Source organism: Meira miltonrushii (genome assembly GCF_003144205.1).
Source record: "Meira miltonrushii strain MCA 3882 unplaced genomic scaffold FA14scaffold_4, whole genome shotgun sequence".
Taxonomy (NCBI): domain Eukaryota; kingdom Fungi; phylum Basidiomycota; class Exobasidiomycetes; order Exobasidiales; family Brachybasidiaceae; genus Meira; species Meira miltonrushii.
Window position 1 is genome coordinate 778867 of NW_020289946.1, and position 21556 is coordinate 800422.

Genomic DNA, 21556 nt, shown 5'->3' on the forward strand with positions numbered 1-21556 from the left:
CCTGAAAAGAGAGGAATGTTATGCAATTGATTTCGTTTGTTCAACGGGCTTGCATTGCATTAGCTTCTTTTCCCCCACGCGGAGAATGCGGGGTTGCAATAACGGCAACGGCCAACAGTACTAGAAACAATAAGAAAGTGGCAAAACACTCGATCAATGATACACTTTGAGTAGTTGAGGGTCCGAAACAAGATGAGGATGGGAATGATTTCAGTACCTGAGCAGAAGCGAATTCAACATCATGAGAAATAAGAGGAGGAGGGGCTTAAATCTGTATCAGAGCAGAGGTAAACTCAAGATCATGGGAAATATCAGCCCCGGCTAAATGATCGATCCAGCTTGGCTATATAGTTACAATGAAAGTCAAGCATTGGGATCACATCTCCTCTCACGCACACATCCTCGTCAACTCCAAGATGTCCATCTTTCACAAAAGCAAGTTAACTGATGGCAATCAAGTTCAAACAGCCACTTCTGATGTTCAATCCACGCTAGAAATCGATGAACATGAAGAGAAGAAGCTACTTAAAAAGGTCGATGCTCGCTTGATTCCTACTGTTTTCTTCATGTATTTGGTTTCTTACCTTGACAGAAGTAACATAGGAAATGCATATACGGGAGGAATGGGAAAGGAATTCAACATGACAAGTCAAGACTATTCGATCGTTCTATTGGTCTTCTTTATCTCGTACGTTTTATTCGAACCGATTTCAAACGCAATTCTTACCCGTGTTAGACCAAGTATTTATCTACCTTCTTTGATGATCTTATGGGGCATTCTTACAATGTGCTTTGCCGCCGCTCAATCCTGGCAAGCTATTGCGGGCCTACGATTCATTTTGGGTATCTTGGAAAGTTCATTTGCTCCTGGTGTTTTGTTTTTATTATCCGCTTGGTATAAACGTGGCGAAATGGGTCGTCGATATAGTTTATACTACACAGCAGTTGCGCTTTCAGGTATATTCGGTGGTTTGATCGCTGGCGGATTAATCAAAGAATTGGATGGTGCCCGGGGTATTCCTGGTTGGAAATGGCTATTCATCGTTGAAGGTGCAATTACTTGTTTTGTTTCAATAATTTCAATTTTTACACTGCCAGACTTTCCTTCTACAACTCGTTGGTTAACAACTGCGGAACGTGCTTTGGCTAGCAATCGTTTGATCAAAGATTCGGTTGGAGATACCCAAGGCGGAGATAAAATTTCTCACAAAGAAGCAGCAAAGATGACATTTACTGATTGGCGTGTTTGGTCATTTGTTCTCACATACATGTGTACAACCGGCGCTCAAACCATTCAATACTTTATCCCTGAACTGGTCAAAAGTATGGGATATACTGGTTACGATATTCAGTATTTCACTGCTCCCATTTACACGGTCGCTTTCGTTTCTATTCTCGCTTTTTGTTTCTCTTCGGATTATTTCAAAGAACGTGCTCTCCATCTAGCAGCGGCCTCAGCACTATCAGTCGTTTGTTTTGCTATTTTGATTGGTGTACTCAACAATACAGCAAGATATGTTCTCCTTTGCTTTGGCGTTGCAGGTGTTTATGCTGCTTGTCCTTTGGTCAGTATTTATGCAGCCAATGCAATCCCATGGCCAAGTGAAAAACGTGCAATTTCATTAGCCGTGATCAATGCATTGGGAAATAGTGCTTCAATTTATGGTTCCTTCTTATTCCCAGCAGGTGCAAAAGATCATAATCGAACCGGTTTCGCTGTTACAATGGCTTTCATGGTCTTGGCTTTTGTTATGGCTTTCTTCTTACGTTTCTTTTTGGCAAAATATCCTTATCCTGAATCTCAACAAACACCAGTCGCACAAGTCTACCCTGATGATGAGGCAAATGCCGATGGAACCGTACCCGTAATGAATAGAAGCGAAAAGTAGTGTATTATTCTATCATCTATCTGTAATCATGTCTTTCTATTTTCAATTGATTGATTGGATCATATTTATTGTGTGCTATTCTATCTGACTCTCTAAGCTTTGCCTTCGCTTCCCAACAACTTGAAGAATCTCTTGCAAGCTTTTTCGAATTCTTGCATTCCGCCTTCGTATGCGTCTGGCAACCCTTGCCTTTCCATATTCTTTTCCCAATACTGCACTTGAGGATCACGAGCCCAAGAGTTTACATTGATCTTTGTGCATCCTCTTTCAACACAATCTTTAAATAGCTGATCGGATAGAGTATCTGTTCCATGCAATACAATGATTGCATCACTCTTTGTTCCATTTCCAATCTTGCTTTGTAATTCTTCCAAGAGATCCAAACGGAAATTTGGCGGGTTGATATATTGACCATGAATGTTTCCAATACTTGGCGCCAACAAGTCAACATTAAGTTCATTCAAAAACTTTTCTGCTTTTTCGGGCTTTGTCAATGCACCTTCTGGTATCGTTCGTACGCCTGCTTCTCCTCCAGCCAATCTTCCAAGTTCCACTTCAACTGCCATTCCTAGCTTCTCAGCACGTTGGCAAAAAGGTTTTGCCATTGCAATGTTTTCCTCATCTGAATCGTGATGACTACAATCGATCATGATCGAATCGACAGCAGCGCCTTTTTCGGCAAATTGAAGAACTCTTTCGATATCTTCCTCTGTTCCTGCATGATCAACATGAACCGAGATTGGCACTTTGGCAGAATGACATGCTTCAATTACAAAACGTGTGAAATAAATTCCAAACTGCTTCATCGTGATTGGAAATAGCTGTGCAATCGCTGGTGAATTTGTTTCTTCGGCTGCCCTGATCAAAGCAATGACGCTTTGAGCATCATAACAGCTTTGTGCAAGGATAGCATATTTGCCTTTTGAAGCAGCCTTCAAGATCTTTAACGATAAGTTCTTCTCTGCAGATAGTGAAGATGGCATCTTGATTAGTCTTTGTGGTGATCAATGAGAAAGGTTAAGAAGAAAGCTTTGAACATTTCGGTCGAGTATTTAATGCAAGCACACGACTCAGGCGTATCGGAAAAAGGTTATGCACGCATGAGCCCCCTATGAACCGTTGTTGCAAGCGTGGGTACATCGGCTAAACGCTTTCCCCGCAACAACGGCCAAAGTTATCGGAGTGGGGGAAATTCGGATCAAGGTCTGTTTTGCCGAATGAATCATCTGGAATGTCGGATGAATATCAATGCCCTCATACGATACCACACATCACAATTCGGATTAAACGGACTTCCAAGAAATAATCCTTATTGCATCTGCACGCGAAACTGAGCAAGCTAACTAATTACATCAAGGTACTTTAATCACAACTTTTCCAATTGTTTGATTCGTTTGTAATCGTGCAAATGCTTCTTTGACCTGCTCCCATTCAAATACGGAATCGTTGATTGGTGTAACTACTCCTTTGTTTACCAAATCTTCCAGAGTGTCCATCGTCTTTCTCGTTCCAACGCCTGCCGGTCGGACATATTTTGTAGGCACTCCTCCAAGCCAAGTAGGCAACAAAGAGTAAGACAAATTTCTCCTAATTGCGGTTAATGTGCCTTGACTTGCATCGAATCCAACATTGACGTATGATGCACCTTTCTGTAAAATCTTTGGACTGATGAGCCAGACGTCATGAGAGTTGACACAGTCAATAATTAGATCGAACTTTCCGTCCTTTTCTGTTGCGTCCTTGAGATTCTTTTGGAAGTCTTTACTTCGATCTGTACGATTCGGGAGGAGTATATTAGCAACCTTTCATTCAGTAGTTCTTCTTCACTACTCACAGTCAAATGTCTCATCAGCACCTCTTTTTGACACAACATCAAACTTCGTTTTACTGCATGTAGAAGCAACGAAAGCACCTTTATGTTTCAATATTGGGATTGCCATCAATCCAACTGTTGAACTGCCACCGCAGACTAACACGCGAGGATTCTTGTTTTTGTTTTGGAAAAGGCTATCTGCTGTTTCGATCATAGAAAACGCAGTTTGTGCTACAGTTGTGATTCCTGCAAGATCGATTGCTGATAACTGAGTTGGTCGTTTGGCAATCGTTTCAACAGGACAAATAGCATATTGCACCAATGTACCTGCTCCGCTTTTGATCTTTTCCGTAAATTCAATTTGACCATACACTTTATCGCCCACTTTGAACCGAGTGACAGATTCATGTGCTTTAACAATCGTACCGGAATAATCTTTTGCTGCAACTTTCTTACCCCATAAAGAAGGGAACATTTTCATCGCTTTCCAATCGACTGGATTGATCCCTGCTGCTTCAATCTTTACCAATACTGTATCTTTTCGTAATACTTTTGGCACTTGAAACTTATCTTCATATTGTAGTACATCTTTTGGATCTCCTCTCTTTGAGTAAGTGATTGCTTTGCAATGATCTGGAATGGATGTCATTTCGATTTGTGATGATCATGAGTGAAAAGTTTAATCTTCATCCACTAACAGATAATACGCTTAAGCAAATGTCAAAAGAATACGACGCGCTGACGTAATCCTTCTTCCACCATCTTCTTATGGCAACCAATTAAGCATTCACGGTCCATAATCATCAAACCGATTCGAATGTCTGCCATTGCATTCTAGCATTCCGCACATAATGTGCAGCACAGCTTCGATTAATTTGCCAAGAAATCGCCGCAGTGTGTCCATCGCCATTTACCGCAACGAAGAAGAACAGCGCAGATAAGTGTTGTTTATGAAATTCTCTCAGCTCAGCATGATCGGTGCGCACTCGGTAAGAGTGTTTCATCTGCCCTCTAGCAACAAGCAGAAGGTTTGTAACAAAGCTCCTTTGCATTGACACTGCATTCTCGCCATCCCGAGTTTACAGCAATGCTGTTCAACAAGGAAGTATTAACCAGAATGAAATGCTCTCCTGTACATCACATACACAGCCTGACACCTTCTCTCGGTGTATCAGCACTGCGCTCTCTATATTCCACAATCCGAGACACAGCAACCATATACTAACATTAAGTTATGAACCGAAGTGCAGTATTTGCAGGTACAAGCGAAGCACAGCCTGTCACTTTGCGCGGTGCGTATGCATCGCATCCCTTCTACTCTTGTAAGTTGCACCTCTTTCAATTTATAAGAAAACAACACAACAGCTTCTCGTACGAACGAGTTTGTACAGCGTAGCATAGCCTGTATATCCTTCTTCGTTACAGCCACTTCAAGTGTCATCGATACACAACGTACATGTATGTATGCTATAGGACAAATGTTTGTCTTATTCAATATTCTCAAGCAGCACATTGAAAGGTATATAAAGAAGCATTTCTGACTCCTTTCCCTCCTTTCTTCTTCATCCAAACAACTCTTCAGTAAATCTTACAAATCTTCTTCTTTATTCTAAACAAATCGACTGGTTCGAAAATGAAGTCTCAAAGTATTCAACTCATTATCCTCTTCGTCGCCTTGTGTGCCCTGAGTGTACATGCAGCTGATAAAAACAAGCAACCCCCACGCTTGACCGAACAAGAAAAGAGACGTTTAGGAAATCGAGAAAATTGGGAGAAAGACCAGTGGGGTAAAGATGGTTACAATGTACGTACTTCTTCACCAAAAGGTAATCATCAAATCAAAGGTGGTGATCATGATGCTGGAAGCGCTTATGGTTCGGGTTACAATAGTGGTCAAGGTAGCGTTGGTGGCAGCAGTGGTAGTCATGCGGACTCTTCCTCTGGCAGTAAGAGAAGTTTTAGCTTTTTCAGCCGTAACAAGAATTAAGAGTATCAGGATCACAATGTAGCTTCCTCAGAGATATTGCTGGTCAATAATCTCTCTCAGCTTGCTGCGTCCAGGCGATATTCAAGCTACTCAAATTTTCTTTGCAATTTTTTATTTCTGCTTTTCAAGTCTCAGAAAAAATCTTTAAAATTCCAAAACAAAGTGAAGAAAAAAAGATATCTATGTTCTAATTCCTTTTATCTCCTCTATCCTTACTTATCTTGTATCTATCTCGCTACCTCATGACTTTTAATCCGATTCTGAACCCCAAACGACTGGTCTTAATAACAAGTTCTATAAATCTTCGTCTGAGCAACAGTCTAAGACTTCAGCTCCCCCATTGTTGCTTTCAACCTTTTTTTTCTTTTCTTTTCTCGTTTTCCAGATATAGGTACAGAAAATAACTTAACTCTTTCAAGTCTATACCTATCTTGTATATTCCTTTCTTCTCTGTATTAATCATGACATTTTCCCTGGTGAAGAAACTGACTCGCTCGACTGACAATTGAGACGCTCTGTCGCATTCGAGCCCTCAATTGCCTCAAAAAGTACCAAGAAAACAAATATTGCCCTTTCTCACATCAATTCAGATTGGTATATAGAGTCACTTTTGATGTTATCAGAAGCAAGTTTATGAGGTGAGATCATCAACTTAGCGATATTCTTGGCCTTCTGCTATCCTGAGTGAGCAATACTTACACAAGTTCACAGCATCAATTGAGTTGATTGACTTTCGCATAATTATCACAGCTTCTTCTTTGGCTGAAGGTGTTTACCGTCTTACACAGCATATATCCATACTTTACTTTATCCCCGGTGTATATTCGGTGCTTTCCTTTATATGTTCAAAAATAAAAAGGACAATAGCATCGTGGCTAAAGAGGAAAAGTGTATGGACAGAAATAATTTATTTCAGCGTATAAGCAGTGAAATTCATACCATCATATATACCGATAGAACTAAAAAGCTCTGAAGCAAAGCACTTGAAACCCATACACAGCATCTCCTTTTGCCCCGTGCTTTTTATATGTTAATAGGCAGAGTTTATCACCGACTGCGATTCTCAAGGGTAAGAGAAAGAACACAATTATGTAACATTGCACAGCCCATCGCTTCCTCTGCTTATGCGATTAATTTCTATTGTTTAAAGAAGTTTATGGCTGTTACGAAGCAGCACACTTTGATAAAGTTCAATTGCTAACAACTTCCCACTGCCCAGCTGTAGTCAACAGCATAGCATGACATACACCGAGAAGATCTATGAAAGGTATATAAAGCCTGTCTTCATCAAGATTATTTCCCCATTCACTATCAACATCTCAAACCTCCACCTCACAACACTTGATTCAAAATGAAGTCTCAAAGCATTCAACTCTTTCTTCTCATGGTGGCTATTTGTGCCTTGATGGTGACTTGCATGCCTGCCGGCAAGTTGACCGAAGAAGAAAAGAAATTTCTGAGCAAAGAAAGTAATTATGGTGCCCAAGAATGGAATGCCCATGGTTACGGAAGTCAATCAAACCAATCTATTTCGTATGGAACTAAACATAGCACAAGTGGAAGTCAACCTTTGAACGTTCAAGGTCTGGGCTACCAAAGTAGCGAGCACGTTTCTCGCAGTAGAAGTGGACAAACTCGTCATTCTAATCATGATCAAATCAAAGCTGCATATTACGAACATGGTGGTCATAAACATTAAGTTCCTTGTATTTACTGTTGATCAGATAACTTCATTCCTTGCTACGTGCAATGTTTCTTCGCTTCAAAATCAAAGTCAGCTCAGTCGAAGGTGTAGAGGAGAGGTGAAATCTGAAGGTGAAACAGATACTTGTGTTTTGCCATGTTGTAGGATTTCTCTTTAATTTGTTTATCCGTTGATTGGTTCAGATGATTAGCGTATTTTTAGTTGGTAAGCTTCTTGTGCATCTTCTGGCACAAAATGATTCTTATGCGGGAATGATGAATCTAAGTTTAATTCTCCTACGCTGCATAGAACCATTCACAACGTGTCCAGCGCAGAAGAACAGCGACTGCCATAGTATTATTTCACCCTCCCCACACTTTTGCTTCTATTACGGGAGTCGGATTAGAAAAATAGAAGCTGAAGGGAGATATAATGCATGAGAGCATGCTGTGTTGGTGTGCATCACAAAACAGATTTTATCGGATTGAAAAAAGATCTGATACAATTTGAGAAACATAAGTAGGATACACCTCTAAGTTCAGATCATTTGGAGTAGATTTTCTTCTCTTTCTCTCATTAACACCTTCCCTAAATTCACAATCATCCATAATGTCAGAACTTCAGGCCAGCGGAAAGTCACGAAGAGGGTCACTTATAGCACTTCTGTTCGATAATGTCATTTCACGTCATTACACTTGGCGGCTTTTGGCTACGAGCTCAATCTTGACATTAAGTTCAGCAAATTTTGCCTTTGATAATCAAGGTTTTAGTCAGGTATGTAAAAGAATAGCTGATTTGCAAGAATGTTATCACTTACTAATTTAGTATCATTTTATCAAGACGCAAGCAATGAAGCCGTTTCTCAAACGATTTGGAGAATATTCACCGAGTACCAACAAATATGCACTCACGCCACAATTCCTGTCATTTTCCAATTCATTTCCACTCCTTTTGCTGTGTTGCGGTGAGTTGTCACGAAGTACGAAAAGATGAACCAAAGAAGTCTAACAACTCCTCTTATCAGGTATCGTGATCGGAAGTACACTCTCATCAATGTACGGTAGAAGGGTTACAGTGATGGTGATGTCAATTTGGGGTATCATTTGTACACCCATAATCGTGACAAGTCAACATAGAAATCAAATCTTGGCGGGACGTTGCTTGAATTCGATTTATATTGGAATGGAAATGTCAGTCATTCCAATCTTTCAATCAGAAATTGTACCAAAACAAGTTCGTGGCTTGGCAGTTGCAAGTTATCAACTTTCTTTTGCTTTTGGAGGTCTGATCATGTCGGGAATCTGTCATAGAACGTCAACCATAAACAATGACTGGGCATGGCGTATTCCATTTTTGTGTTTCTTATTCACGCCTACGATCGTTGCAACTTCTATCTTTTTCCAACCTGAATCCCCACGATGGTTGGTTTTGAAAGGTAAAAACGATCAAGCACGTCAGGCATTGATTGCATTTCGTAGGAAAGGATCAGATATCGAGCATGAATTACAACAAATCATTGAAGCTGTTCGATTGGAACAATTACGGAATCAAGAAACGGCTGCTTTACACGCAAGCGGAGGAGGTAAGAAGAGCAAATTAGCAACGATAATAAACGAATATGTTGCCTGCTTTCGTTCACGTACAAATTTGCGTAGAACTTTGATTGTGCTAGCAGTCAACTTTTTTCAACAATCAACCGGTCAAGCTGTTGCCGGCTTGTACGGACCAGTGGTCGTCCAACGATTGGGAGTCTTTAGTCCTTTCAATTTCGCTTTGATTCTTACTGGTATTACAGGATTCACATATCTCTTCAACATCACCTTAAATGACAAATTTGGCCGCAGACCTTTCTTGCTCACAAGTGCAGCTTGGCAAGCAGTATCACTTTTCGTCATCGCAGGAATGGGAACGGTTGAAAAACGATCAGAAACGCAAAATAAGGTTCTTTTAGCCTTCTTGTTTTTGTTTGCGATCGGGTATTGTATCGGTTGGGGTCCACTTTCATACGTAGTCTCAGCAGAAACGCCAAGTCAAGCATTACGTGATAAAACTTCAAGGATGGGTTTCGTTGTTGCAGTAATTACACAATTTGCCGTGGTATTTTCATTACCTTACCTTCTTTATGCTCCTTATGCAAATTTGGAAATGAAGGTTTGCTTCATCTTTGCTCCTATTGCAACCCTTGCAACTCTTTGGGTTTACTTTTGTTTACCCGAATGTAAAGGGCTAAGCTTGGAAAGCCTTGATCTTTTGTTCGAACAGCGAATTTCAGCCCCACGATCAACAGCTTGGGGTAAAGCTCACAAAGAGCAACCAATCTCATCTACCCGTGACGGTCATATCGTCGGTGAAGGAGAAGAAGTTGAAATTAGTGCAAGCTCGGAAAGCGAGAAAGGCCAATCTGATATCAAAGCTGACGATCCCGGGATGGTCGAACTGGCAATGCATCGAAAAGAGCCACTTTGACACTATTATCCTCGATTTCTGGTCATTCTGTATCGTAATAAAGCATGATTCCATTCTCTCATTAAAGCGTCATTACTGCGATTGAAAGTATGATACAAATTATAAGCGAAAGCTGAAAACTTAAAGAGCTTTGCAACCTAGGAGCAGCACTTTTTCCTTCTTTTGTCGGCGGGGTCGTACTAACATTGTTTAGCATATCCACAGCTGAGAAGATATTGTTTTGACTGGGTATATCGTAGAAGCTGATTCACAAGAAAGTCAGTCTCGTCAGCATGAATTGCATTGAAGCTTAATACCAAAGTACTCACTCTACCATGACATACGTTGGCCTGACGCCCGTCTCGATCGTACATCGTTGCACAGTCGGGACGATTGCATTGGAGTTGTTGACGGCAGCGTTGACCATTGTAAGATCATCTTTATCAGGTGTTGAAATGCCGAGGTAAGAAAGATCTTTGACGTGATTATGAAAGGCAAGATTATCATTCTTGGTTCCTCGATCCACACTGCAATTGAATGGCAGGGCTACGAGAAGTGGAGATATGTCTGTTAGCAGGATGTCAGCTCTGAAAATGAATTCACACTCACTTAGTTGGTCATAAGGGTTCTCCCATATATTACTGAATTCTTCAATCAACCAAGGCAATTGAGTGAAATTTGCACCATAATCCATGATCGCAATCGTACGTTTACCCGAATCGATCAGTTGACCGAGTGTTGGCCAATCGTTCCTTGATGTATGCTGTGAAGAAGGTGAGAAAACATTGGTTGAATTGAAACCTGCATATTCAAAACCTTTTTGCCATCTGGTGACATTGACAGAATCAGGATTGGTTACCAAGATTGTAAGAACTTCGCGTGGATTTGCATTTAGCCAATTACGTGCTTGAAGTAGCCAAGATTCTAATGATCCTCCATCTTCCAAATAACAGGATGTATGACATAGAGATATTCCGCTTGGATTTGTTGTTTCATTAGTGGGATAGTCGTGTCCTTGGGCTTGCATAAGTCGAATGCCTTTTACCAAGCCATCAGAGATGTTACTAAGGGTCGAGAGTGTGAGCAACCCGAGCGCTTCCCTTTGCTTGTCTACTCACCTGTATTGATTATCGCTTATTCCATCACCATATGCATAGCTATTATGTGCGCCTGCATATACTACATTAGCATAAGATACGTTGCAAAGAGATGCATGTCCGTTACAAGTTGCAAGAGAGGATGAGGTTGGTGCTGGTGCCAAAGGAGATGTTTTGCTGGTCGCAGGAGCTGAAATGACGAATTGCAGAAAGGTGAAAAGGTGCAGGATAAGAAATGCTAGGTTCATCGTTATATGTTGTCGTCAAATGTCGTATTCTGGATATGTTGATTAATTTTAATTCATTACGTGTAGAGTATGTCGGAGAGAGGGGTATAAGATGATGGTGGAAGCCAAATGAGTTTTTTATGGATGCCCATCTTTATTCCCTCCTTGCTGGCTTTAAAGAGGTTCAATCATACGAGCTAAGTGATGCACCTTTTCGGCGAATTGAAGGTTACCCTTGCATGTTTTGCTTTCTTCCCGCTTTAAAGTGCCCCTAACAATCATCCTCTGCAAACAAACAAAAAGGCAAGAAGACTCTAAACTTTAATTTACGCGAAATAGATTTCATTGAACGCGTTCCCCACGAAAAGAGGCTCGTGCGTTTAAAGCTACCGGCTAAGTAAAATTGTATGCAAAGGCGGCTATTGACCGGCTCACTTTCCGGGTTCAAGTCATACTTCTTCATTTCTTCTTCTTCCCCATACTGCCATCTTGTCTATTCTCCCACAAGATGAGCTCAAACGATTCTTCCTCTCCTCGTCGTAATAGAGGCGATGTATTAACAACAGTGACCTATAAGCCTTATCCTACTGTACAGGCATTAGGACGTGCACCTTTACATGGTCCTTCGATCGAGCAACATGTCGTATTCATTCTTGGCGTTGGACCTGGATTAGGTTTGGCAATCGCACAAATCTTTGCAAAACAAGGATATACAGTCGCAATCGCTTCACGCAATAAACAAAGACTCGACGGATGGGCAAAAGAGGTGAGTAGCTAATTGAGAACTTCTATTTTAATGGAGGCTGACTATATGCACATCATCCCATTTTCAGCTCGATCAGGAGATTAGATCGGCCAGGAAGGCGTTAAATGTTGCTGTGAATGACAGCTCACCACAAAGTGTTGCATTCGCATGTGATGTTCTATCACCTGAAGCCATACGAAAGACATTTCAGGATATTGCAAATACTTGGCCAAATAAGCGAGTTGGAACTGCAATCTTTAATGCAAGTATACGCAAAAGAGGACCTTTCCTTGAACAAAGGCCGGAGCAGTTGCAAGATAGCATTCAGGCCAGCATGTAAGTGAAGGGTAGGGTTTTGACATATATGTATGCGGACACTAACATCTCCTTCTTCATCAGCACTGGAGGATTCACATTCATGCAAGCAGCAGTCGCCTCGATGACAAAGAATAACGAAGGTAGAGGAGGAAGCATCTTAGTCACAGGCGCAACGAGTAGTATTCGTGGCAGAGAAGGATTTGCCGCATTTGCAGCGAGTAAAGGAGGATTACGTCAAATTTGTCAATCTGTTGCAAGGGAATATGGTCCACAACATATTCATGTTGCCCACATCATCGTTGATGGTTTGATTGATTCACAGCAAGCTCGTGACTTTTTAGGATTGCAAAAAGGACAAAGGTTTGGAAATGATGCTGTTTTACGACCTGAAGAAATGGCAAAAGCTTGGTTATTCTTGGCATCGCAAAATGAATCTACTTGGACGTTCGAGATGGATATGCGACCAGCACGTGAACATTTCTGAAGAAGAGGGTCATCAATATGTATAGTAAGAATAAAAGCAGGTCAATATGATGCACACTTTGAAGTTGGAATTCTTCTATTCTCCTCGGTAGAAGGTTGTAGAATAGCAAACCGCGGAAAGTAAGCCAAGGTGTCAGAGGAATGCTAAGCCACATCAATCATTATCTTATCAAGCATGTACTGTTTGATGTCGATCAATGTGTACCCTGTGGGCTTACGAATCTAATGGTACGGTCGAACTTGTATGCGCACGTTTGGCGGAGTGTTTTGAAGCAGGTACGGGCGTAAGAATTTCTCTGCATTCCCGCCTTGCGCTGCGCCTGTGATACTGCCCCGGCTTTAGATTCAACGGAAAGCGCCGCGCGGTGTTTATATCCGAAGCGAAGAAAGGGTCATGTCACATAATAGAAGCATGCGGCTTAAGCACAATCTATGCTTCAATTTGCGTCTTTGCTCAAACTAACGTGAGAGTATGATGATCAGTGCGTCAAAGAGAACTTTTTAATTAAAAACACTTCATCAAGAAAAGGTATATAAGTAACTCAACTTCTTCACTTCACAACCCCATTTATCATCAACCACACAAAACACAAACAACTTCAAAGACTTACTATCTCACACCATTAAATCATCACTCAGTCATGTCGGCAAAACGAATCATCGTTACAATGGCCACTGGCACACAAGGCAGCGGCTTGATCAGAGCACTTGCAAAGCGTAATCAATCAACACCCAATACCTTTGAAATCTTGGCAGTAACTCGAAGTGCACAATCTGGCAAAGCCAAGAAATTAGAAGCATTACCTGGAGTACGTTTATTGGAATCAGAATATATTCCAGAACAAATCTTTGAAAAAGCATCAAAAGATGGTCCAATTTATGGAGTTTTTAGCGTTCAATCTGCTATGTTACTTCCTTCTCATGTTCCAAAAGGTGTAGAAGGTGAAACTGTTTTGGGAAAAGAAGTTGCAGATGTTGCGGCAAAGTATGACGTCAAACATTTCATCTATACTTCCGTCGATCAAGGTGGATTACCCAAAACTGAAGTTCCTCATTTTGAAGCAAAACGATTTGTAGAGGAATATTTGGCAGAAAAGCACGCTCAATTACCTAAAACGATTTTAAGACCGGTTGCATTCATGGATAACTTTAGTACGGGCGAAACGATGTTTGGCAAAGTGATGAACACAGCTCTTGTCACATTGACAAAGGTACCTATTCAACTCATTTCTGCAACAGATATTGGTGAATTTGCTGCACTTGCATTCGAAAATCCATCTGAATATATTGGCAAGACGATCTCTCTAGCAGGAGATGAATTAACACCCGAACAAATTCAACAAACTTATCAATCCGTCAAAGGATCAAAATTACCAACAACATTTTCAATCTTTCCCAAATTGATCACATTCCTAAACAAAGATATGGGCTCAATGTTCAAATTCTTCAACGATCATGGATATAAAGCAGATATTGCACAACTTCGTCAAACTCATCCAGAATTGAAGACATTTGAGCAATACCTCAAAACTGAAATGTAAATGCGGATTTTGCTTTATCTTGGCTATTTTTGTATCTATTTATATCCTTTTAATTTATATGATATCATCTCTCTCTATCTTTCTTGATTGAATTGTGATACAAGTCGGTATCCCGAACTTGATCGGTCTACCGAGATATGCTAATTTCGGTGCCAAGTCGGTCTAATGTTCAAAGCCACTTCATAAGTCTTTTTTAGCGCTGCCTTTTATATCCGTTGGTAAGCTACCATAAAATCCGGGCCTTCTCCTTGCACTAAGGCAGTGACTATCCGGGGAAAATGAAGCTTGCGACCCTCTCTAATTAGAGAAGGATATAAAAGGAAAGGCTTTGAAGTTGGCCAACGTCTTCCTCTTTTCCATCACCATCAGGATGACAGCACCACACACAGTACAAGCAAGTATGGCAGACACGCACAGCCTTCGAGAGATAATGTCTGTAGGTCAACAAAGTCATACACAAAGGATCAATCTGTTGCGCAAAAAGGTTCAATCATTTTTTGCTCGAGATGGTCCTTTACGAAGAGATTATGAGGACTTCGCTATCTTTTCAAAAGAGGCAAGCTTGATGTTCGCATACATATTTGCAGGATGGAATGATGCAACGGCAGGATCTTTATTGCCGGCTATTCAAAAACAGTATAATTTAGGCTTTGCTTTGGTCAGTATGTTGTTCGTTGCAAATTTGATCGGTTGGATTGCAGCGGCAATCGTTACGCCTGAAGTAGTGAAACGATTTACAGTTGGAAGAAGTTTTACTATCGCAACAGCAGTTGCCATCGTTCCTGCGGCTGCTATTGCTGCAGGTTCGCCCTTTCCTGCAATGGCTGTTATGTATGCGCTTTTTGGTCTTTCGATCGGAACGATGGAAGCTCTGGCAAATGCATGGATTGCTGCAAGACCGAATAAACGTATTCGATTGAGCTGTCTTCATTTTTCCTATGGCGTTGGTGCATTATGTGCTCCTTTAGCAGGTTCTCCTTTCGTTGTGGCAGATTTGGACTTTCATCATTTTTATTTTGCTTCTTTGGGTTTATGTGTTTTAAACACTTTATTCGTAACTGCTTCTTTCAAATTACGCAAAGAAGGTTATCCTGGAGAAAAGGAAGATTCCCAATCTGTACCACAAAGACCTGAAATTATTCGAACGGGATCAGAAGAACAAATTGAACTACAAACACTTTCGGCAAGACAACAAACAACAAATGATGCGATCACACCTCAAACAGAAATAGAAGTGGATGAATGTGTTAGCGAGAAGAATAGTGAAGTTGCATCACAAAGGAGTAGAAGTTCTGCCGTTTCTGTTCATCCTGCTCCTGCTCCTGCTCAAAGACAAGAATCTGCCGGTCCATGGAAAATTGTTCTTCGTCAAAAGGATACACACATTTTTGCCATCTTTTGTTTGTTCTACGTTGGCACAGAAGTTTCAATCGGTGGTTGGACGTCCACATATATCATTCAAGTTCGTGACGATATCGATAGTAGTGGTCATATCGTTTCAGGTTTCTGGGCAGGATTGGCGGCCGGAAGGGTGATGCTATTGCCCATTACAGACTTCTTCGGAGCTCAATTGGCTGCTCTGATTTATCTTTCACTTTCCATTGCTTTACAACTAGTGGTCTGGTTCGTTCCAAATGTGATCGCAAACGCAGTAGCAGTTGCCATGATGGGAATGCTCTTGGGACCTTTGTTCCCAATCATGATCGAATTGATTAGCTTACGTATCATTCCAAGATCCGTTCAAACTTCTGCAATCGCTTATATCGTTTCTTTTGGAAGTGCAGGCTCGGCCTTGTTCCCTTTGATCTTCGGTTTGATGATTCAAAGATTTGGTCCAAAAGTTTTACCTCCGCTTCTGGTTGCTACTCTTTCTATTCAAATCCTTATCTTTTTGGGTCTTGGAATTCCAAAAAGGGGATCAAACACCGGTGAAGCACAGAGGTCACTAGAATGAGGATGATATCAACCTGCAAGGTAATATACAAAAAAATATCATTCATATTTCACAGTCATCAGTACATCATCGTGATTAAAGTATTTGTTTGTAGTCTTGTCGGTTGAATTGCTGCTACCACTTCGATATCAAAGAACGTTGAATTTGTTTTTTGTACTTGAACACGATGTACATCATTCATCATGATCACATATTTAAATGAGGTCATTGTCTCACTCTTCATTGGTCTCTATTAGCATCCGCACACAAGTTTCTTGCATCTGGGGCAATATTTAATACTGTTTGTTGAAGTAATGCGACCGGGGCGACCAGTATCATGCGTGTGATGTGCTTCCATGAGGCTATTCGGCAAACCAAGTGTGTTTTTCATGGAAGAGTCAGGTGTGTGAGAGCCATTTGCATTGAGAGCACTTGTCGGTAAAGGTGCTTGCAAGGTCATTTGGACCATGCTGAGTAAGGTCTATTAAGAGATCATCGATAAGAATTACTTTTTGGTTTTCATATACTACAGTGACCTACCATTACCATCATAGGGATGACGTTCAATGAGAAGAATTTCATATTCATCCTAGAGTGTTTAGATGAGGGTATCTAAATGATGTGGTAATTCAATCTTCAAATGATTGTGTGAAGATTTAGATAACTAAAAATGGATTATCGTTCTTTTTATAGCTTTAAGTGTCTATCATCCTTACCAGAAGGCGCAAGTTGGCACTGCATTTATCTATTTCTTCTTGTATAGCATGCTCAAATACTTGCCGAAGGAAGAAGGTGCATCGCTTTCTTTTTTCCTGCCCTCTTAGATTAAACATTTGGCATCTATTTTCCTTTAGCCTTGACTCTCATTGCTGTGAAAAGGAGGGCTCAGCAAAGATGTACATTTTTCACGCTTTTTTTGGTAAGTACAGTATTTCTGAAGACTACTCTGCTATGAAAGTACGTAAAAAACTTGGTATGCTTTCAGACTTATATAGGTAACCGAACGTTATTCTAAAGAGGTTTGATTTAAGTCAAATAGAAACAAAAAATGGTAGATTTAATATACCAGTGTATTATATTGCGCACCGATTATGGTATACATATATGCTCCCTATTCAGTCATTACATCGGCAAGGGTCCTGCTTGCATGTAGGGCAAACTTTAACACTGCCTGTTGAAGCAATGCGTTCAGGACGACGATGATCGTACGTACGATAGGTGTGCACAAGTGTACTTGGCAAAACAGAAACACTCTTCATAGAAAAATCAGGTGATTTAGGGCTATTTGGTGTAAGGATACCCGTCGGTAAAGGCATTTGTAATGTTACTTGGACCACGCTGAGTAAGGTCTGATAAGAAAAACTGATAAGTATTGCTTTTCATTTTGATTGTATTAGAACGACCTACCATTACTACCACAGTGATGACATTCAATGAAAAGACTTTCATATTTATCGTTTTTTAAGTTGCTTAAACGTGAGTGATGTTTTATTATTTGAATAGTTGTCATAGAATGTAATCGATCGAGAAGATATATATCGCCTCTTTTATACCTTTCAATTCACACTATTCTACAGAGATGGCGCAATTGAGCACTGCTTTTATTGACTGCTTCTAGTACTTACATTTGCTGCTTTCTCTATATATGACAAAACGTTTGCCGAATGAAAGAGGAAGTAACGCCTATTCGTAAACAGGAAGCATCGGTATCAGCGCGTCCAATGACCCTCTCATATTAAGGATTTTTACATCTACTTCCTCTTCTATTAGCCGCGATTTCCAGTCTTTTGATTACAATAGGATTTACATCAATGCTGTGTATTTCTCATGCTACTTGAGCGTGATAGATACAGCATTTCTGAAGACTACGGTCTTCTAAAAATAATTACAGAGTTTGGTATACTTTCAGCCTTATATCGGTAGCCGAACGTTATTCTAAAGAGGTACGATTTAGGTTTAATTGAAAAGAAAAGTAAAAGATTTTGACATAACAGTATATTATATTGAGCACCGATTATGATACAACTATATGCTCCCTATTCATTCATTACATCGGCAAGGATTACGTTTACAAGTTGGACAAACACCAACGCTACTAATCGCAGCATTACGACCATGAGAGCCAACAGCCGTACCATTGGTGTTTTGAATGCGTACGATAGAGCTTTGAGTGGTAATTGCACCATTCTTAGTATTTGGTACAGTACTACCATCCACGCTGAGACTACCTGTCGGTACAGGTGCTTGCAAGGTCATTTGGACCATGATAAGCAAGGCCTGATTAACAAGAGGATGCAATTAGTCAGTAAAGCCCTTACTCTTATCTGCATGGAGTGACATACCATTGCGAACATAGGGATAATTTTCAATGAAAAGAAGTTCATGATTGATTTCTTTTGATTTACTTGTATATTACTCTGTTTATGTGCAAGTGATGAAAGAGGGTAGACTTAGATTGTAAAACTACTTTTTTTATACCTTTTAATCTTCCTTACCTTACCATCTGTATGCGGTAAATACTGATCTCAATTGCACCTTGCTATACGGTATGCTACCATCAAGATAACGTTTACCGCTCTTTACACAGGATTCACTGCTTTAAACACAGGATTCACTGCTTTAAACAAAAAATATGTGTATCCTACATGCCATGACCGAATATATGCCGAAGAAAGGGGCGAAGAGCACTGCTTTTAAAAAGTAAGCATAGGCTGAATGATCTTAACGTTATGCCTGGTCCTATTGAAAGATGTCGGTCAATCGTGCTTTGAGCGGTAAAGTTGAAAATGCTCGTGCACAAATCAGAGATATACGATTGGAAGAGCGTAATATTTATATCGGAAAGGATAAGAAAGTATTCCTCGTTCACACAAAGCAAGGTATGCGGGTCAAAACTCAGTTGACTGATTGGCTCGTGCCAAGTATGATTGCAAACGCAATTGCAGTGGTTTGTATGCGAATGCTTATAGGAATCAGAGCTCCAGCTGGTTGAAGTTGCGTACTTTGTAACTCATGGCTGTACATGCTCGGCTTAAATTCATTATGTCATAGGCGTCGTTCTACAAGGGGACCGCCTTGGTTATCACCCTTTCATGCTTCCGCATTCCGAAGTAAAAACGAAAACCGTGGCTTTTGCATTGTCGATTTGGTGCCTAATACATAAACGGGGGAATTCTTAAGTGCGAGAAGTAAGAATGGCGGAGATAGTGTGTATGTGCAAATGTTTTCTCCGCGGTTTTTGTGCAGCGCAACGCAAGTGGCTTTGTGCCTGAAAAAGTTTTATTCCCGTTTGTATTGCTTATGCCCGAGTGTAGGCCCGTAATGTGAGATGAAGCTAGTGATTCTCAAATCGGCGATAAAAGGTTTGTGCCACTTTAAGCGTGTGAATTGTTGTCCGGTGTTAAGAGACAGTGATGTGCCCGCGCACTATTTTCATTCATGCAAGGTAAAGAAAGGATCCATTACGTTCCTTAGAATGAATGAATGCTCAGCATAACTTTTTTTACACCGAAAAAGGATCAAAAAAGTGATGAATTGCAAAACTGACAATATGCATTTGCTCAGCACTTGTCTATTTCCGCTTTTCTTCACATTCTCGGCGTCAATTTGAATGTCATTCTTAATCTGATTCCGCACATACTTAGTGTATTGATTTCTTGCGGAATCTCGGATCACGCTTAGACACAAGCATGAAGATGCATATATGCCAGCTTTCACCGTTAATGTTTGATTGACATTCTATGTTAGATCTTGTTCTTTATCATCACCATCAACGCAGCAAACATTTATATCTCAAAATCATCACCAAAATGGCACCAAAAAGAAGATTAGACGAAAAGAGGAAATTGCAAAATCGTGAAGCTCAAAGAAGGTTTAGAGAAAGGGCTAAATTGAGAAATGGAACGACAAAAAGAAGCAGTGAAGAATCAAGTGAAAAGGGAAGTGTATCACCTGAAAATACACAAGCTACCGCTTCATCATTTCCGAATGCCTATATGCAAAAGGATGATTTGAACGCTACTTCAACATTCATTCAAAGCATTTTTCAGACTGCCACCTTGGATTCTGTTGGTGGGAATGACTCTTTACAGAATGCATTAATGGCAAGCTTGACTCAACTCAACAAAGAGATGGATAGATGCGATAAAGAAGATATACTGAAATATACAGCAACACAAAGTATAGAATGTGAAAGGAGAGAATCCTCAACTAGTGGATCAAGTATTAGCATGGACTCAACTTCTCCTTCTGAATCTACTTATTCTTCACCTAGCAATCAATCTTCCTCTTCTACTTCCAATTGGCTTGGATTGACTATTAATGAAGAAAATCCTCTCGATCTTACAGGCGTAACCGATTTCACCACGGAAGATTGGTCTCAACTCATGGAACAAATTGTAGATCCAGCCTCTTTGCAATTACCCGTTGAAATGCAACAAGATACTTTTTCCATTCCAGAAATTGAAATTCTTCCTCAATCTCAAACGATGGTCTTGGCTTCTCCCAAAAAAGTTGATACTGTCATTGCTCAATCAACACGACTGCCTTCACCATTAGGAGCAGATCAACTTCTTTTACCTCGATTACACTTCATGCAATCGGCTCAACTGAATGCGGATAAACTCGGTCTGACGTTTGATTATCTGCACAACTGTAATGCAATCAGTACAATCAGTGAAGGATGGTCAAGGTTTCGCAAGCAATCACGATTTGATATTGCCAAGATCGATCCATTGAAAGCACTCCAAGTTTCCAAAGCACAATATGACATTGTTGCATATGCTGCCAACGCACCGGATATTTCTCAATTGATCGAAAACAAAATCAGAAAAAGTTTACGAAACGGGCCAACAGCATTACAGTTACGATCAGAAAATGAATGGAAATGGGACAACGTTTCTGAGAATATGAAACCAACCGATATTCAATTGAGTGTCGAACATCATCCTTACATCGATGTCGCATTTCCATGGAAATCTATGCGAGATAAAATTATCTTGTTGAGTGGAATTTTATTCGAACCGGAAAATTTATGTATTGCAGCAATGTATGGCGATCCTTCAAGCGGAGAACAAGCATTCAAAATATGGGGAGATGATCCTTCCAATGAAATGACATGGGAAATCAGTGAATCTTTCATCCGTCAATGGTGGTTCTTGATCGATAAATCAATCTTACGTCAAACGAATTGGTGGAGAAGGCAAAGAGGAGAAAAGTCAATCGTTGAAGAGAAAATTGTATAATTTGGATAAATAAAGTTGTTTCTTTGTAATTGTAGTATAATCATAAACAGTATTATTTGTTGTATATAGCTTTAGCTGTCAATATCATCACTCCTCCATTTTTACTCTTGACATATGCTCGACCCAAAAGTGCCCGTCGCGCAGCGCACGC

At 40.4% G+C, this 21556-nt stretch overlaps 12 protein-coding genes across 12 annotated transcripts; 8 read left to right on the forward strand and 4 right to left on the reverse strand.

The window, feature by feature from the left end:
- Positions 1–416: 416 nt before the first annotated feature.
- Positions 417–1889, forward strand: FA14DRAFT_191829 (MFS general substrate transporter; the record flags this gene model as incomplete). Its single annotated transcript, XM_025501895.1, has 1 exon — positions 417–1889. One exon carries the CDS (start codon positions 417–419, stop codon positions 1887–1889), a length of 1473 nt encoding a protein of 490 aa, XP_025353057.1.
- FA14DRAFT_162047 (aldolase) lies at positions 1889–2938 on the reverse strand. The gene has a single exon (XM_025499402.1). It carries the CDS (start codon positions 2870–2872, stop codon positions 1982–1984), a length of 891 nt encoding a protein of 296 aa, XP_025353058.1. The 5' UTR covers positions 2873–2938; the 3' UTR covers positions 1889–1981.
- Positions 2939–3178: 240 nt separating this feature from the next.
- Positions 3179–4267, reverse strand: FA14DRAFT_162048 (NAD(P)-binding protein). The gene is made up of 2 exons (XM_025499403.1): positions 3724–4267; positions 3179–3660 (listed from the first exon to the last, which is right to left on the reverse strand). The coding sequence occupies exons 1-2, from the start codon at positions 4175–4177 to the stop codon at positions 3242–3244; spliced, it is 873 nt and encodes a 290-aa protein (XP_025353059.1). The 5' UTR covers positions 4178–4267; the 3' UTR covers positions 3179–3241.
- Positions 4268–4915: 648 nt separating this feature from the next.
- FA14DRAFT_77364 (uncharacterized protein) lies at positions 4916–5969 on the forward strand. Its single transcript, XM_025502866.1, has 2 exons — positions 4916–5024; positions 5285–5969. The coding sequence occupies exon 2, from the start codon at positions 5336–5338 to the stop codon at positions 5687–5689; it is 354 nt and encodes a 117-aa protein (XP_025353060.1). The 5' UTR covers positions 4916–5024; positions 5285–5335; the 3' UTR covers positions 5690–5969.
- Positions 5970–7040: 1071 nt separating this feature from the next.
- On the forward strand, positions 7041–7502 carry FA14DRAFT_174441 (uncharacterized protein; the record flags this gene model as incomplete). Its single annotated transcript, XM_025500539.1, has 1 exon — positions 7041–7502. The coding sequence occupies one exon, from the start codon at positions 7041–7043 to the stop codon at positions 7386–7388; it is 348 nt and encodes a 115-aa protein (XP_025353061.1). The 3' UTR covers positions 7389–7502.
- Positions 7503–7982: 480 nt separating this feature from the next.
- On the forward strand, positions 7983–9839 carry FA14DRAFT_191834 (general substrate transporter; the record flags this gene model as incomplete). Its single annotated transcript, XM_025501896.1, has 3 exons — positions 7983–8147; positions 8214–8337; positions 8398–9839. The coding sequence occupies 3 exons, from the start codon at positions 7983–7985 to the stop codon at positions 9837–9839; spliced, it is 1731 nt and encodes a 576-aa protein (XP_025353062.1).
- Positions 9439–11324, reverse strand: FA14DRAFT_149423 (PLC-like phosphodiesterase). The gene is made up of 4 exons (XM_025497398.1): positions 10937–11324; positions 10428–10882; positions 10148–10364; positions 9439–10081 (listed from the first exon to the last, which is right to left on the reverse strand). Exons 1-4 carry the CDS (start codon positions 11161–11163, stop codon positions 9901–9903), a joined length of 1080 nt encoding a protein of 359 aa, XP_025353063.1. The 5' UTR covers positions 11164–11324; the 3' UTR covers positions 9439–9900.
- Positions 11325–11650: 326 nt separating this feature from the next.
- FA14DRAFT_165534 (NAD(P)-binding protein) lies at positions 11651–12689 on the forward strand (the record flags this gene model as incomplete). The annotated part of the gene is made up of 3 exons (XM_025499963.1): positions 11651–11908; positions 11976–12223; positions 12287–12689. 3 exons carry the CDS (start codon positions 11651–11653, stop codon positions 12687–12689), a joined length of 909 nt encoding a protein of 302 aa, XP_025353064.1.
- Positions 12690–13329: 640 nt separating this feature from the next.
- Positions 13330–14229, forward strand: FA14DRAFT_191837 (NAD(P)-binding protein; the record flags this gene model as incomplete). The annotated part of the gene is made up of 1 exon (XM_025501897.1): positions 13330–14229. One exon carries the CDS (start codon positions 13330–13332, stop codon positions 14227–14229), a length of 900 nt encoding a protein of 299 aa, XP_025353065.1.
- Positions 14230–14500: 271 nt separating this feature from the next.
- FA14DRAFT_137812 (MFS general substrate transporter) lies at positions 14501–16120 on the forward strand (the record flags this gene model as incomplete). The annotated part of the gene is made up of 2 exons (XM_025497042.1): positions 14501–15314; positions 15384–16120. Coding segments are annotated over exons 1-2 (1452 nt in total), but the record flags the coding sequence as incomplete, so codon positions are not given.
- Positions 16121–18202: 2082 nt separating this feature from the next.
- FA14DRAFT_181444 (uncharacterized protein) lies at positions 18203–18546 on the reverse strand (the record flags this gene model as incomplete). Its single annotated transcript, XM_025501100.1, has 2 exons — positions 18203–18439; positions 18505–18546. 2 exons carry the CDS (start codon positions 18544–18546, stop codon positions 18203–18205), a joined length of 279 nt encoding a protein of 92 aa, XP_025353067.1.
- Positions 18547–19749: 1203 nt separating this feature from the next.
- Positions 19750–21509, forward strand: FA14DRAFT_162053 (uncharacterized protein). Its single transcript, XM_025499404.1, has one exon. It carries the CDS (start codon positions 19972–19974, stop codon positions 21403–21405), a length of 1434 nt encoding a protein of 477 aa, XP_025353068.1. The 5' UTR covers positions 19750–19971; the 3' UTR covers positions 21406–21509.
- Positions 21510–21556: the final 47 nt, after the last annotated feature.

Excerpts from the sequence above, each read along its gene's own strand:
- FA14DRAFT_162047 (XM_025499402.1), bottom strand. The coding sequence starts at position 2,872 with ATGCCATCTTCACTATCTGCAGAGAAGAACTTATCGTTAAAGATCTTG.
- FA14DRAFT_162048 (XM_025499403.1), bottom strand. The coding sequence starts at position 4,177 with ATGTTCCCTTCTTTATGGGGTAAGAAAGTTGCAGCAAAAGATTATTCC. Across the intron at positions 3,661-3,723 it reads TGCTGATGAGACATTTGACT|ATCGAAGTAAAGACTTCCAA; the intron begins GTGAGTAGTGAA and ends CGAATCGTACAG.
- FA14DRAFT_77364 (XM_025502866.1), top strand. The coding sequence starts at position 5,336 with ATGAAGTCTCAAAGTATTCAACTCATTATCCTCTTCGTCGCCTTGTGT.
- FA14DRAFT_149423 (XM_025497398.1), bottom strand. The coding sequence starts at position 11,163 with ATGAACCTAGCATTTCTTATCCTGCACCTTTTCACCTTTCTGCAATTC. Across the intron at positions 10,883-10,936 it reads ATAAGCGATAATCAATACAG|TAACATCTCTGATGGCTTGG; the intron begins GTGAGTAGACAA and ends CTCGACCCTTAG. Across the intron at positions 10,082-10,147 it reads CCAACGTATGTCATGGTAGA|CTTCTACGATATACCCAGTC; the intron begins GTGAGTACTTTG and ends CTTGTGAATCAG.
- FA14DRAFT_162053 (XM_025499404.1), top strand. The coding sequence starts at position 19,972 with ATGGCACCAAAAAGAAGATTAGACGAAAAGAGGAAATTGCAAAATCGT.